Below are 15,386 nucleotides of genomic sequence, written 5' to 3'. Positions count from 1 at the left end.
TCTGCTAAAATAAATACAGCAATCTGTCTTTAGGGTTCTGTGATACTCGGAGCTGGATTGACTCTTTCAATTTGCAAACTCGTGAAGCGTGAACCGTAGCTCTGTCAGGTCATCTGACTGCTATATTTAGAGCAAACGCAATTTTAAAGCTACATTTCAAGCTGCTCGCTTTTGATCTAAAGGTCCAGGAGCGAACACTTCTCTGGTTCCTTAGCATAGACATCATTTGTGAGCTTCAGGAGCTCCAAGGAGAGTGAAATGTTGTTTTCTTTCCCTAAGGAATATTCCTCAAACTGCTTAACTCTTCTTGCTGCACCTCGTCTCTACCCTCTCCTCAACAGCATCAGCACCTGCTTTGTGATCCTTGCTGAGAGGTTACCAGCTATTGCTCCTTCACGGGTTTTTCCAACCCATCTGCCTTGAGCAAGAGTGTGTTCCATTGTCCAGTAGACAGGCATCGAATCAGCATTGAATTCTTGTAGTTCTTAAACATTAAGCACTTGCACAACGTGGAAAACTGCTGTTTGCAAATTGTCTCATCAAATGGAAATCAAAATTTTGACATAGCTTTGCAAGTGGATCTTGATACAGTCATGCCCTGGAGATTGTCAGTGTAAAAATAAAGAATACAGTTTTACAGTCACCTAAAATCCTTGTAGTTGCTGAATCTTCACTCTTCTTTTTGCAGATGATTTCATTATGATGTACATGGGCTTCATCAAAAGGTGAAACCTTGCAGCATTTTCTCTGATTGCAGCCTTGTGAGGAGCTGAGAGCGTGTGTGTTTGAGAACCAGTGCGTTCGCTTCCTAAAACACACAGTGGGTTGCAAGTGCTTTGGAAGCAGGAATAGGAGTCTCTAGTGGACGTTTTGTCTATAGCTCAAAACCACAACTTAATTGGCAGCCTTTTCATAACGCTGGCTGTGGCTGAGGACGTAGGGAATGCTGTGGGCAAAGACCCACGTGTGTTTTCAGAACTGGTTGTAGGGAAATTTAGTGCTGACTGCCTGTCTCTTTAGTGATCATAGCGTGTGGTGAAGTTCCTCACTTCTACGTTGTTTTTCTTTCCTGGACAGCCTCTGATCTTTCTACATATTTTGACTTTGTTTTACTCCATAGGTAACACCTCACTACGAGCATGATTGTGTATGTGTACTAGCCCAGACCGTTTATTTGGAGTCCCCTCTGCTTTTTGTGGCCTTTTCTTTAAGGTTTTGGAATCCACTTGATTTATACTAAATGGTGATTACTGCATCTTTCCCATCTCAGCAAACCTGTAGGTTGAATTCTGTGCTCAGAAAGACGCCGACCCTGTAACGCTGTGTAAAGCACATTCTGCGTGTGTCTGGGGTGAAAGAGCAGGGGGAACAGGAAGATTTACAAGACTGTCAAAGGGGGTAAAGACGTAAACTGTGATGTTTGAACGTGCACCTGACTTTCCACCTGCAGGAGGATTTGTAGACATGGGATGCATGACCATGATGGAAGGTCTTCAAGAATTTTCTTACTCAAGTATGTAATCAGGCGAGTCTTTGCCAGTATTAAAAAGCAGCCCCAAAGGCAACTGTGTCTCTCTTAAACTCTATTTGAGATAATATTTTTTTAAATAAAAAGAAATTAGATTTCTAATCTTCCAGCAGGATCTCTGTATTCACCGTTCCAAACCCATATCCATTGGCTGGTGCCTATAAATACCCATTTTGTTCTGGAGCAGGTAAAAACTGCACCTAGTGTCTGGGAACAAGTGTGGGAAGGGAATTCCTTCTCAGCTCACGCGGTTCATCATTTGTTTCTGCTCGGAGGCACAGGGGTTGATTATCCATGTCATCGTGATTTTTTGCAAAGCAGTGGTTGTGTTTGAAGCGCCGTGGTTGACTCGGAAGCTAATGTATTTGGTATTTAAGAATCTGGCAAGAGAAAGCTCAGTCCCCATATGCACGCACAGAAATACGATTGGGATGTAGGCATGCATAACTGTTATTTTCCCCCCGTCTGTCCTATCCCTAGAAAGCCATATGCCGCCCTTAGGCTGGCATAATGGGAGTCTGTATTAATGATTATGAGCTAGAAATAGTCCAAGAAGAGTTGAACGGCCTTTGAGTCTAGCTTTATGAGAAAATACCTCATCGACTCAGTGTGGTCTGAAATATGCTCTGGGATAGGAAGTCAAAATTAATAGAGAACTTCATGATGCCCTCTCTTGATATTCTTTGTTTTCATCAGGGATTTGGAGATTCTATGTCTTAACAGGCAGAGCAGAAATTCAAGCAAGGAGGTAAAAACTGAGGGAGTTGTCTCACCTGCGATCCGAAATAAGCATCTTGAACATACATCTCTAGAGAGCCAACGCTCTGCAGGATTTCTATAGATGTTGAAAGCCTTGTCTGTTGTCAGTCTGCAAAATGAGAACTCTGTATGTGTGTATGTACAGAAGTGATGGGAAAAGGAGAATGTGGGAACGGGCTGAAGTATTAAAGCAGGTGATGAAAGCAGATGGTTTACTTTGGATTTTATAAAGTAGGTTTCTCTTTATTTTGTTTTAAATGAAAACTATCAACTGTCAGCATTGAAAACCTATTTGCAGCAATGCTGTATTAGAAGTTCTGTTGTCCCTGAATCATAAAAGGGCAGAGGGTTTTTCTGCTGCTTCCCATCTTCGTGTTTAGAGAATTGTGGATGCTCTGTATACATTGGATTTGAGCAATTTCATCACAGCCTTTCCTCAAAATTGATTGCTGTTCAGTGTCTCTTTCTGCTTCCTCTCTCCTGTCACTTGGTTACATCTCTGACTCTCATTACATTTAATATTGATACTGCTTCAATTTTCTGCTAAACTGGAAGCATTTAAGGGTCTGGAGTGGATACTGAATGTCTAGATGTATTCTTTAAACCCTTTAATTCTTGTCCTCATGGAAGAGTTTAGAGCTGGATCATTGCCTTAAGAAGAAATGACTCTTTGCTCATTCAGCGATGAAGTCTGGTCACCAAGATGTTAGAATATGTGCTGCAGCGCTCTTCAGATTCTGACATGAGTGCAAAAGTTGCTGCCAGCAGCTGTCTGGGGTTTTGGGCACCTGCTGCCTCTCATTTCTCGCATCTCCCACTCCATCTTCCACTCCCAAAGCTGGCAGCGCCCCTAAAAATACTCTGTATTGAGTTGTTAAGTAGGAGATCTTTATCACTCTGGTAGCCTGGGTTCCGGAGACACTGGTGAAGTGAGTTATATGAGGTGTTGACTATGGCAAGGGAACGTACATCCAGGGTGGAGCTGGTTCCAGTTGGCTTTGCTCTTCCTAAGGCCGCTGCTGGATCGTGCCGATCCCTCCCTCGCCTGCCCCAATTTCAGAATTACTTTGATTGCTTATTGCCATTTTTGTTTGCCCAGGCCGTGACAGACGTGAGCGATGTGCCCGTCATGGCAGTTGTGTGGGCGATGTGGTGGAGGGCTTTGGGAAAAGATGCTGGGAATTGTCCGTGAGTGTGAAATACTAACTTGGCGCTGGATTCACGATTGCATTGGAAGTTGTGCTGTTGAGACGTACGTGGGAAGGCATCCCCTGTCTGAAGGATCAGTGCTCAAATGTGGAATTGTTGGATACTTTAGTTAATTAGTTCCCATATCTAACCAGAGTCTTCTCCAAGTGGACTGTGTCTTTTTTTATAAGTTTGGCCTGAGATCCTGTTTCAATAACCTTTTGCCTCTGATACAGTCAAGAGGAATATCTTGGTTTGGTTTTGACCCCAAACGATTAATTTTAGCATTTATTCAGCTTCCTGTGACTGTTTATCCGATGGATCACCTGGAAGAGCAATGGACCCTTGTTTTTGCAGAAGAGGACAGCGGGACTGACCAAGGCTGCTAAAGGTGCTTGTGTCCCAGGGCTGGGATTGTAAAGTTCACAAGCCCCCAGCTGGGAGCTGGAAATGAAGCTCACTCGGTTAGGAAGCAAGGAACCCAGATATTGCTCATTTCTTAAACACTTTACTTAAACTTTGAAAGTATTAGTGAATATGCTGTGTCTTTTATTATTAGTCAATGTTGGTGAATGCAGGTCTACTAAGAGACCTTGGCACTGGCTTACAAAGTAGCAAAAACTTAAACCAGTAGCCCTCTTGAGTTTTCATTTTTGTGTTGTTTTATTATTTTATTTACTCTGTGCTTCACTCCAAATGTAGTTATTTTTTCCCAACACAGCAATATGCCCTACTGCATCTATACTTGTTTTAATTTTCCTGTTTCCCGTCAGTGCAGTGTATCTGTCTATTCATGGAGTAATAATTTCCCCCACTCCCAAAAGGTGACAAAATTAAAGCCCTTGGCAGTACCTGCAGAAGAAATGCCCCGTGGTTAGTAACAGTGTTATCCTTCTTAAAACTGTAATCCTGCTATTGTGCATTGTATCTAATAGGGGTATAAGAGATTACCTCTGGGTGATGGGTCTGTTCCTTCTCCTCGCTCTCTTCTCAGCAACTGTCCAGTGCCACTGAGTTAGTACCTCGAGTTCATTTTTGTCATGCAAACATTTGTCCACCAGGAATGTGACAGTTAATGGCTTGGGCACCCCAGGGATGACAGATGTCCGTCCAGTGAAGAGCTACTGGTGTGCATGACCTACCTGCTGAAATAATAACACGCACCATAAAGAGCCCTGTGTCCCTCCTCCCCATCTGCTGAGGATGGACAGCCTGGCCATGGTCAAAATGTAAAAACAAAACAAAGCGCGTCTGGCTTGACTGTAAAAATCACCAGGAAGAAAAATGTTATTCAAATCAGGCTTTTGTCAAGATCGGGCAGTGATTACCCCTGTTGTGTACGGGTTTGTTCGGCCAAGGACTTGATGCTGCGACATCAAACCTGTTTGCAGAAAGGGGGGAATTGGCTTCCCCCAGTTGAACTGTCGATATTGAGCTGTTGCGGAGGGTGAGGCTGGCCCGACACACACAGCTGAGGACACACCGTCCCTCGGTTACCTGAAAGAGTCGCTCTGTGCTGTTAAAATGATGGCAGATCCCATAAACATATTGCGCTCCGCCGTCTGCTCCCTCTGGCAGTGAACTATGACCAAGAGGAAGGTTCCTCCTGCCCTGTTAACTCCCCTCAAATAAATAATCATAATAAAAAAGGGCAGCCTTGCAGAAGCTCCTGCTTAGTGAATGTGCTGCTGATTGAATGTTGCCCTGAGACACAGGGAAGGTTTGCGGCCCCTGACAGCAAACGAGAGCTGGGGCTGCCTCATAAACGCCTCAGCTGCAGAAGGAGGTGGTTACAGGCATGAGATGTTTATCATCTTGTAGTAGCTTTGCTGCTGCTGGGTTACTGCCCAAGTAAAAAGGAGTACTAAGGAAATAAAAGGTGATACTGCAACCTGCTTGATCTGCTTGTCTTCATACTTAAATAGGCTTGCTGACAAAAGAATGAGCAGGTGAAGGCAGCTCGAATTTGGCAGGGGTTTGGACTGTGCACTAAAGATGTGTTCAGTGGCCTATGAAGGGGAATCTGGTTGGAAATCTGATCAGTCAACTGGCTTTCCACAAGGAAACGCTCTGAAATTGTCTGGTGAAAAAGCTGGCTTGCTGTGTAGATAAGCTTGCGCATTCAAAAACACCCTTGCAAAAGGGTACCTGTTCTTTGCAGGCAATTTGGAAGCGGTGTGGTTGTTGGCCGCGTCCTTTTGAGTCCGCCCGGCATCGCCACGCTCGTTGCTGGATGTCATGGATATCGGCGTCTCTGAGGTTGTGCAGCACCTTGCACGGCTCCCCGAACCCGGCTGCTCCCCAGCTGCCTTCCCTTGGCTTCCACCCTGCAGGCCAGTCCTGCAGCAGCCTTTGGGGGCTTGGCTTTGTTTTTATTTTTGGGAGCGCATGTGCTTTTGTTTTGCTTTAATAGCACAGTTCCCAACAGGGGACAGCACTGCACTGTTTAAGATGCTTGTCATTTTTAAGGAACTTTTCTGAAGTTGTCATCCTAAAAGCTATATTGTGCAGCAGCAGGCGGCCTCCATAAATCACTGATTTCTCTTTTTCTTCTCTTTCCCTTCCTTTCTCTCTTTATTCCAAGCCTGCGGATTTGGACGCCTGGGTAAGCTCTCTCTCTTTTTTTTTTTGTCTGGATCTTGCTTATTCCAAGTGTCATGTTGTTACTGCGTGTGTACAGATTGTTATTGCTGAGCACAGATGCAGGATTTTATTTTCTGTCATTACATTTTAAAAGGTGTTCAGCTAGAAAATTGCATATTATTTCCTCCATAAAGATTTTTCGCTGGTTCCTTTTGTGTAGCTTACAGCTGCTGAAACCAAACTTGATCTGGTGATGTGTGTTGTTGGCTGAGAGAGCAGCAGAAACAGGAGGAAATGAAGGTTACACCAGTGCTGCTTTTTAAGGCCGTGAGTCTGCATCTGGCATCTAAAACAAATCAAAACCCAGTCACCTGCCTTCAAAAGAAAGAGAGAAAGGACAAACAGTGATTTTTGTAGGCCTTGCGTGTCTGGAATAGTGAATGCAGGTGGCTCCGCAGCATTGGTGATATTTAATATCTGTGCTGCTGCACGCAGAGGTTGGGTCAGGGCTCCCCCGTGGTTACTTGTCCCGTACAAGCCTCCCCATGAAGTTCTGCTGTTCAGTTCCAGGCGTGATGTGCACAAGCTGCCTCTGACTGTTTCTGTGCTGCCCTTTCAGCTCTGCCGTTCCCGTTGGGTTCGGTGGGGAACACGCCAGCCAGCGAAGTTTGGAGCGAGCTCTGTTCGCCGGTGCATTGCTGTCAATTCCTTCTTCTAGTCTTGGAGCCTTTAATAGCGTTTGTTTTTTTCCCCTGCCACCTGGACTGCTACCAGGGCTGGAAGAGACACGGGGAAGCATGAGGTATAAAGATTTGCAGTTGTGAAGTGTGGCAAGCTGAGGTACCCGGCCAAAACATCTCCGCTGTGCTGCTGCGGGATGTTCCTGGATACCCTGGGGGAGGCTGATAACTCCTCAGCAAAGACAGGATGATGTAGGAACAAGGCATTTGATAGAGACTGAAGGACCTTTCCTTTATCCTTATAGCTGCTTTCCCTGGATTGCCTCTGACTGATTCTCTAGGCGCCTTCTTGCTAGCTCGTCTTTGGCTGGTGAATGTGTTTTGCCAAGAAGATAAATATTTTTGCAATAATCTTGCCAAGTGCTGCGACTTGCCTTTGAGGAGGTTCTTTATAGATTGAGGTCTGGTCCTTTCCTTCTCGCTTGAATTGCCCTTTGCAGAGAGAGGGCTGTGATCTCTATTTACTTTCTTTTTCCCCTCTTTTCTCAGTGCCGTGTTTCTGTGCCCCCTCCCCACATCCCGCACTCCCAGCACTCCTGGGGCTGTGCTATTGCTGCCCTTTGCTCCTGGGTGCCACGTTCCCTCCTGTAATCTGACCCTGCCAAGAAGCTCTTCTTTTGCAAGCAGGCTTCCTAGTTTTCATGTTTAACAAGGTGATGAGAAGGGGCTATGATTAAAAATAATAAAAATCTGGTGATATTTTGGGGAGGGCGAAGCCAAAGCTAATCTGAGAAGGGGTGGAGCTCGAATGACGCCCAGCTCCAGAAGATCAGTTCACACTCTGTGTTGCGTGTTGGTGTCAGTTCAGGACGAGGCTTTGCTCATAGAGACTAAACCAATAATACTTCATTACCTCAATTAAGAGGCTTGTAAAATATTTCTTTTGGCCTGCCTGTCGGCTAGCAGGCCTGTGCTTGAATTCTTTGGCTGAGCCAGGGTGTAATGCGGAGCTTTAGAAATGTGCTTTCGCAGTTTGTTTCTAAGTGGGTTACTTGATAAAGAGTGAGGAGGAGTCGGGGAGCCGCACAGGACTCTGCCTGAGCTTTTTGCCACTGTTCAAAGCAGCACTGACATAACCCGAAAAACTGTGGGCTGTGGAAACAGTGTAAGGATAAAGTGTAGGGAGAATTTGAAAGAGCCCCCAACTAGTCTGTGCATCCGTGCCCATGGGAGCTATAGTAGCTCACTAATAGGATACTTTCACCATCCTTTTGTAGGAATGCAGTGCTTGTAACTTCTGATACCATCACAGGGTACTCTTGAGTGTTTCCTGAATAGATCTTACACCTCGTTTTTGTGCAGAGCACATTTGCCTATTGCATATTATACGTTCTCTTTTACAAATACATGCTGTCCCATGCTGCTTTTGTAAGTTTTGTGTGCATTCGTGTGTTCTACAACTGACTACACTCTTCCTCGCCTCCGTTTTGTTTCTGTTTTCATAATTCTTGGACATCCCACTCTGCTGTGTTCTGCACTATGATTTCTTAGATGTCATTTCTGGGCTTTGGTCAAATCTTGCACGATGTGTTCAAGCTCAGATGTGGCTTTTGTGGCGTGGATGTGGAATTCAGCTTTCTGATGCACGATAACGCACTGGTTTGAAAATCACGCATGTCTTCCTTTGTCCTTCCTCCTCTAGTTCTAAAGGCCTTTATGTGAAAAGTGTATCTGATGCTTTGTTTGGCACCTGCAATCTCAGTCCCCTGTGAAATTGTAATCATTTCCATAGCAGCCAGTTCTCTCTGGGACATCACAGGCTTCTGACTTCAGGTAGGGAATAAACAGCAGGACTAGTGGAACTCTTAATAAATATCCTGTGTTCATACAGAATGTCCCTGGTTGCCTAACCTGGATTGGAACAGTGAATATTTCAAATGACACATGCTCCGACTGTACCGTTCATACTTCAAACATCATCATAAAGTGCACTAAAGTTTCTAGCAATAACAGCTGGAGAGAGAGGGAAACAGAAAGCAACTTTCAAGCAGATCTGTCACAAAGAGGATATTTCTCCGTATACTTCAATGCACTGAAACATCAGCGCTTGAAAACAAGCCAGGCATTGAGAATATGTTGGAGTTGCAAGTAAAACTTTTCTCTGCAACCTCTGGTTCATCACACAAATGATGGGTGATAAGTGGGACATAATGGGAGATGATATGGAGAAATTACTTGTGGGGAAGAATGGGGAGTATGCTGAGATTGTTCCCTGCAGTTGGGACATCAGATTTTGAATCTTTGACATTAATTTTGCAAGACCCTAGGGAGGTCGCTAACGGAATGTGCACACCTCTGGTACATCTGCAGCTCAGCACCCTACTCAAGAGATGAGGTGTTTAGTTTGTGTTGCCTTCCAGAGGTGTCGTATGGATAAACATGCTGAATTTCTTGGTGAATGAGGTCAGGCAGGCTCCCAGGATGAGAAGATGGGTGGGTGCATTGGTACATAGATGCACGTCTTGCCAGAAACAGAATAAAACCTTTTGCCCACCTGTATTGTTGCACGTATTGGTTTTGTGCTCCCGGAATAGTCGCTGCCCCAGGAGAGCGGCACTGCCACGTCATTCATTTATTTAGATCGAGCAGAAACTTCCTTGCATTTTTAAGAATTGATCTTTCGACTCTTTTTCCCCGCTCCTCCTTGTATTGCACTTCATACAAAAAGCACCTTCCATCTGAATTGTGCAGAGAGGTCAGGACTGTGTTACTCTTTTTCTTTTCCGTATTTATTTCCTCCTTAAGGAAACACAAGTCAGTTGGCTAGTAATCTGATTTTATGGGTGTTATGCAGAAAATCAGCAGGAGAATCAGGATCCTTTGGCCATCCACCAGCCCACCCTGCCTTCTCACATCTGTTTCATTTCAGTTGAAATTGCTTAGTCCCCTTCTGTATAGAAGCTGGATATTGGCTCACAAGGAGAACTGTGGTTCTCTCATCAGAAAATGGTAATAATTTTGGCACTTACAAAGTATCTATCAGTGCCCCTATCGTTGTGGCATCTCTTTAGTCAGGCTCTCCACACCCCATTTCAGGTCGTTTGTGGGCCAGCACATACATACCAGCTCTACTTAAACCAAAGCCAGAGACTTTGCCTTTAGTCAAGTGTCTTTGGGAGCAAGAGGATTTAGATACGGATCTACAGTGCTTGTGCCTTGCCCTGGTCCTGTTGGCTGGGATGACAAACATGAGAACCCAAATATTTCTTTTTCCTTTAAAAACAAACGCACACCCTCCCCTACAAACCCTTGATTTCACATATTCCCACTTCTTTTCTTGCTTACTTATCAACCATCCCTCACTGCCTACCTTAAAATCTCTACTAAGCTCTATTATACCCCCGTATTTCCATTAGCAGGGAGTAGGGAGAGGGAAATGTGCAGCAACTTGCTTTCAGATGTGATTTTTCTCATTAACAATGGCTGTTGGCCATAAAATGACAGGTCTGAGCTCACGGGGATGTTTCTGTCCCAACTGCTTAATCATATCAGACCAGTATTTTCTGTGGTTGTACCAGCATCATTAAAAGTTCAGAGCAACGCTGCTGGGATGCTGGAGATCAGCAGGGGTTGTGTCCATGTTAAAGAGCAGAATAATTCTAGTTTTGAAAGGTCTTCTTGCTTGGTGATACCTTATGTGACCTGAGAGATTTGGGGCGGGGGAAGAAAATCAAGTGCCGTTCTTCTTGCTGTTGTCGCTTGTTATTTTGAAGCTTAAAAAGTTTGGTTTGGGTCCATCAGTGCCATGTTTTCTTAATGCTAGTTCAGTTTAGAGGTGGGAATGAAATAAAGTGCTGCCGGTTGTAAAGAGCTAAAAGGAAGAAGCTGTTGCTGTAAGCACACAGACTTTATTTTATTTGGAGTATTGTTTTTTATTTCATGACCAGATTATGCTTTAAGCATGGGATTGTATATGAAGTTTGCTGTTCTGAAAGTGTCTCACTTATACTTTGGAAGATGGAAGAGAAATTCTCAGACACACGTCTGTGTTCCAAATAGGTGGCCCTATACGCGTGTGTAAAAGCAAATGCGTGGTCAGCCAGGATGTGTCTTGCTATATAAAATATGACAACACAGACTTGTCTTTCACATCTCCTTCATGACCGTAGGGATGTGTTAGATCTATAGAAATTTTCAAAGGCTCCAAGAGCCAAGTGTTTATAAAGTGGAGGATTTGAGATTTGTTTTGAAGGTAACGTGAGGAGCATTGAAGTGGAGTAACAAACATCATGATTTGGTAAAGAATAATAGAATCATTTTGGTTGGAAAAGACCCTCAAGATCATTGAGTCCAACCCATAACCTAACTCCAGCACTAACCCATGTCCTTAAGAACCTCGTCTAAACACCTTTTAAACCCCTCCAGGGATGGTGACTCCAGCGCTGCCCTCGGCAGCCTGTTCCAATGCCCCACAGCCCTTTCTGGGAAGAATTTTGTCCTAATATCTAATCTAAACCTCCCCTGGTGCAACTTGTGGCCAAGACAAAGACTTGGATAAGGGAGCGTTCTGAAAAAGGCAATAGGAAGACATGACCTTTCTCCAGTTACCTGATTTTATTTCTCCTGATTAAATGAAAACAAGGTAAAGAGTTTGAGTACGATACTAATAAGCATTTCAGACTTGCGGGCACCGTCCAAACTGAACTGCGAGGCTGAAGGTCTGAAGTCCCACCAAGAGTGATCCCACGTGCTCATCCTGAGCAACATGGATTTTCCGAGTTCCAGTCTGCATCCCCTGTGCTTTTTAATTTTAATTTCTTCTCCTACTGATGCTTTTTTGTTCTTCTTCCCAGGTCTTGGAGCTGCAGGGCAGGGAGGCAGAGCTGAAGCGGCAAGAGGCCTTCTACAAAGAGCAGCTGGCCCGCATCGAGAGGAAGGTGAGCCTGAGTTGTCTTTTGTTTGTGGCCTCGGAATCCTAACGAGGTTGGGTGCAGATCTGTGTGGATCCGAAGAGGAGAGAAACAAGATTCGTTGTCCTGGAACTGTCAGCCCCCAGGATCTGGTTGCCCTTCACCTCTTACATACTTGAAGAATAAGCCGTCCAACCTAAATCTTTTTAACAACTTACATGTGAAAGATAAGGAGGACGTGCCCTTTTATCTTATTCCTTTTGTTAAAAATCCTTTCCTAAATTGAAACCAAACCACAACCCGAAAAAAAAACCACCACAAAAAACCAAACCCAACCAGCAATCTTGCTATAAATATGAATTAAAGTTGTGTTATTAATTCAGTGCTTCTTGCTGGATAAGCCTTAGAAATGAGCGTGATTTAAGGAGACGCTGTCAAGCGTCTTTTAAGCCTGAAATGACCTTTGAAAATCCATTTAGGGATTTGAATCTCTCCCCTAAACATGGGATTTGCTTCTCTGTTTAATTGTTTACCCTGATGAGTTTTTAAAAATTGATGCCATAAAAATAGGAGCAACCATGCTGTTCCTTATGAACTAATGCATTTTTCACTTCCTGGCAAAATGAAATAATGTTATAAGTAGTCTTTATTTTTTAATAAATGTGGAGAATAATCTTCTCCAATTTGAAGCAATTAGACCTCCTGACAGGGAGTTGCATACATCTGACTTGTGGTTGTGTTATGTGACTAAAAAGAAATGCAAACAATGGAAAAGGTGGGTTGTAAAGAGATGGAGAAATCCATCAGCTTTACTATCAACATGTAGCATGATAGGGAATATGGAACATGGGAAAATTGCAGATTGTAGAAATGGTAGGAAGCTATCGGCGCATCTCTTCGCCATTTCATTCCCTGCTACTACGTGATTGTCCATACAGCGTTTTTTTAAAGCCATTGATGGTTAAAACATGCCCATGAGCAATTTCACATGATACAATTTTGCAACACATTAATCCGTACAGTTCATTAAAAAATAAACTATTAAAACTACCGCTCGGCGTTGCATTCAGATTTTTAAATTCTATTCCTAGATAATGGGGATTGTTCGGTGAAATTGCAAACAATCTAGCAGCTATCGTTCTAATTATCACAGTTGTCCATATGTTCATACGCAAAGGGAATTTTTGCAATTTCTCGGGCTCACGCTGTGTGCTTCTATTCTGTTCTTCTCTCCGGATCTGGTTTCATGAAGTGGAAACTGCGGGGAAAATTTGTATGTGTGTCTGTCCTTTATGGCCAGCGGAGTGGGGAGAAGTTTGTGGCCAGGCTGCATTGTCCCCTTTTTGAGGTCTTTTGTTGTGTTTTCTGTTTCCCTTTTCAGGTCTGTGTCCCTTGCACCCCGCAGAGTGACTTTTTAAGCAAGGTGATGGGTATTTTAGTGCAGGATCTTCTTGGGGAGTGCGGTGCCTTGGCCGTAGTCCTATTCAAACTGCAGAGCTGCATAGAAACCATCTCCTAGTTCTTCTGTGTACAAAAGCAAGTAGATGAAAAGGACAGGTTTTCTTTCCTCTCTTGAAGCACTAGCTAGTTTCTGACCCTTAAACACGAGCATTTTGCCGGTAATAAAATAGAAGAATGTTTCCCACCGTAAGTCTAGATTGGAGTGGGAGGCGGTGGGGGCTGGATGGGAGAGGAATGTACTTGAAACAGTGTAATAAAGCTTAATTGTATTAGTTTTGAAAAAGGTTTTCGATCTTCTCAGTGGATAATTTTATTCGTATAATGGTTGGAAAGATGGAAAACGCAGCGCGGAACAATCTCTTTTATTAGCTGTTGCTTTTATGTAATTCTGCTTTTATTTGTTGAATACACGCAGGCCTTGACTTTCATTTATTTATTTATTTATTCTTTCCTTCCACTGTGCTGAGAACTTCCAACTCGGCCTTAGGTATATTTTTTTATATATATATATATATATGTGTATATATGACTGTGTGTGTATTAAGAAAACAGGCAAATGGGTGAGGAGATGAGGTGGGGAGGAGCTCTGCACTGGACGCTTCTGTTTTCAGAGGGGATGGTCACTGGTGGTTCCAAGCGCCAGACTGGGAGCGCTGGGATGTGGTGGTTCGGTGTGGAGTTAGAAAGCTGGAATTTCTCCTCGCAAGAGCCGGTTGGTCAGGAATTGTCCCCTTCCTACAACCTCAGGTTGGCTTTGTCCCCACTTGGGCGTGAGAACAGAATTCAGCCATCGGAGACGTCAAGATTTTAGTTTTGAAGGTTGTTTTGAACTGTTGATGTTGGGAACTAAGTACCTTCCCAATAGGATGCTAAGAGTAATTGTGTTATTTACTCCTTACACCGTAGCAGCCGAATCAAAGACGGAGCCGCTTCTGTGTCTCCTGACCGGGCAGTTCTCAAAGGCTTGGAAGGAAGATGCAAAAAAACCCATCAAAACAAAAGAACAAAAAGCGAACTTTTAGAGAACAACTTTGAGAAGAGCCGAAGCGCTGTCAGTCAGAAGCTGACACATGCCCTGCTGCAAAAGGAGTTGATTTCCATTCAGTGTTTTTATTCGCTGTAATGGAACTTGGATTGCTGCCATCGCTCTTCTGTGTCTCGGGCATTTTTCCTGAAGCCTTCTTGAGCTCTTTGCCTCCAATATCACGTGGCAGCGTGTGCCACAGGTTAACTTATATACGCTATAAATTCTCTGTTACCAGTTTCAAATACTTTTTTTTTTTTTCATTTAATATCCTTTATGTGAAAGAGATAAAAGGAATTCTCTTCATTATTCATTCTGGAAGGCTTCTGTTCCCTCTCTTACCTTCCCATTAAGCTGAGCAGTCCTCACCTTTTCAGCCTCTGCTTGTGTGAATGAGTTTTTTCCAGGTTTCTCATTGCACTTGTTTGTCTTTGGGCCCTTTCCCCTTGCGGGTTTGTCTTTGAGATGTATTGACCAGAACTGAACTCAGTAGTTCCCTTGAACGCGGCAGATTGTGTGAATACATTATCTCTTCATTTTGTAATCTCTGCAAGGGGGTTGTGATCTACTGGACAGAGCGCGGAATTGGAAGCAAAGAAACCGCTCGTTTTCTAATAGCTGTTTCTCTTTGGGGAGTTTGAAACAATTACTTAGCCCATCTATCTCAGTTATTCCATCTATATGATGGAATAGCTTATAATGGGAGGGCAAAGTGTTGCGAAACAGTAAAGCTATAGAAATGCTAAAAAGGCTTTGCCTTGCATGAGATGAACTGTGGGTGTATCTTATTTCAAACAGATCTTGAAAAACTCAGTTTCTCTAGACGGGCTTATTAAAATGTTCAGTGTTTAAGCCTTTGGGGTTTCCCCTGTGCCTTCTAGGAAGGGACTGGAAGACATGAGACAGCAAGATCCACCTTGTTCAATGTTCTGGTCCCAACTGGGACCGAAATTGGATGTCCAGGGATGAGCATAAGATCAGGACAAGTATATGGGAAACTTGGCTCAAATGCTTTGATCCTTCTGGCTGGGCATCTTTGGAACTTGACCACATGGATTGAATCCTCCCTGAGAGGTGTGAACCCAAATTGTGCACACAGGGTTCAAGAGTCCGGTGGACCATAAAAATACATGGTGCCTATATTGGAATTGTGGTTTGCTTCTGTTTCTTCGCAGCTTTTAACGCTTGATTTGCACTTGTAACTTGTGTCAAGCAGGTGCCACGTGCTAGTGGCAGCATTTGGTGATTTTTGA

At 43.8% G+C, this 15,386-nt stretch overlaps 1 protein-coding gene across 4 annotated transcripts in view; it reads left to right on the top strand.

Moving 5' to 3' along the window:
- CHCHD6 (coiled-coil-helix-coiled-coil-helix domain containing 6) overlaps positions 1-15,386 on the top strand; it is a 110,752-nt gene that overhangs the window by 25,829 nt on the left and 69,537 nt on the right. For 2 of the 4 annotated variants that reach the window (XM_082060092.1, XM_082060090.1), the window contains exons 5-6: positions 6,060-6,080; positions 11,592-11,675. In XM_082060092.1, coding sequence (XP_081916218.1) covers positions 6,060-6,080; positions 11,592-11,675 — 105 coding nt within the window. Of the gene's footprint in view, positions 1-6,059; positions 6,081-11,591; positions 11,676-13,029; positions 13,330-15,386 lie in introns of those variants that run through there. The other 2 variants (XM_082060093.1, XM_082060091.1) reach the window with 2 other exon arrangements.

Source organism: Streptopelia decaocto (assembly GCF_964273445.1).
Source record: "Streptopelia decaocto genome assembly, chromosome: 8".
Classification (NCBI taxonomy): Eukaryota; Metazoa; Chordata; class Aves; order Columbiformes; family Columbidae; genus Streptopelia; species Streptopelia decaocto.
Note: the sequence above shows the minus strand (reverse complement) of the source record. Positions and strands in the feature narration are given on the sequence as shown.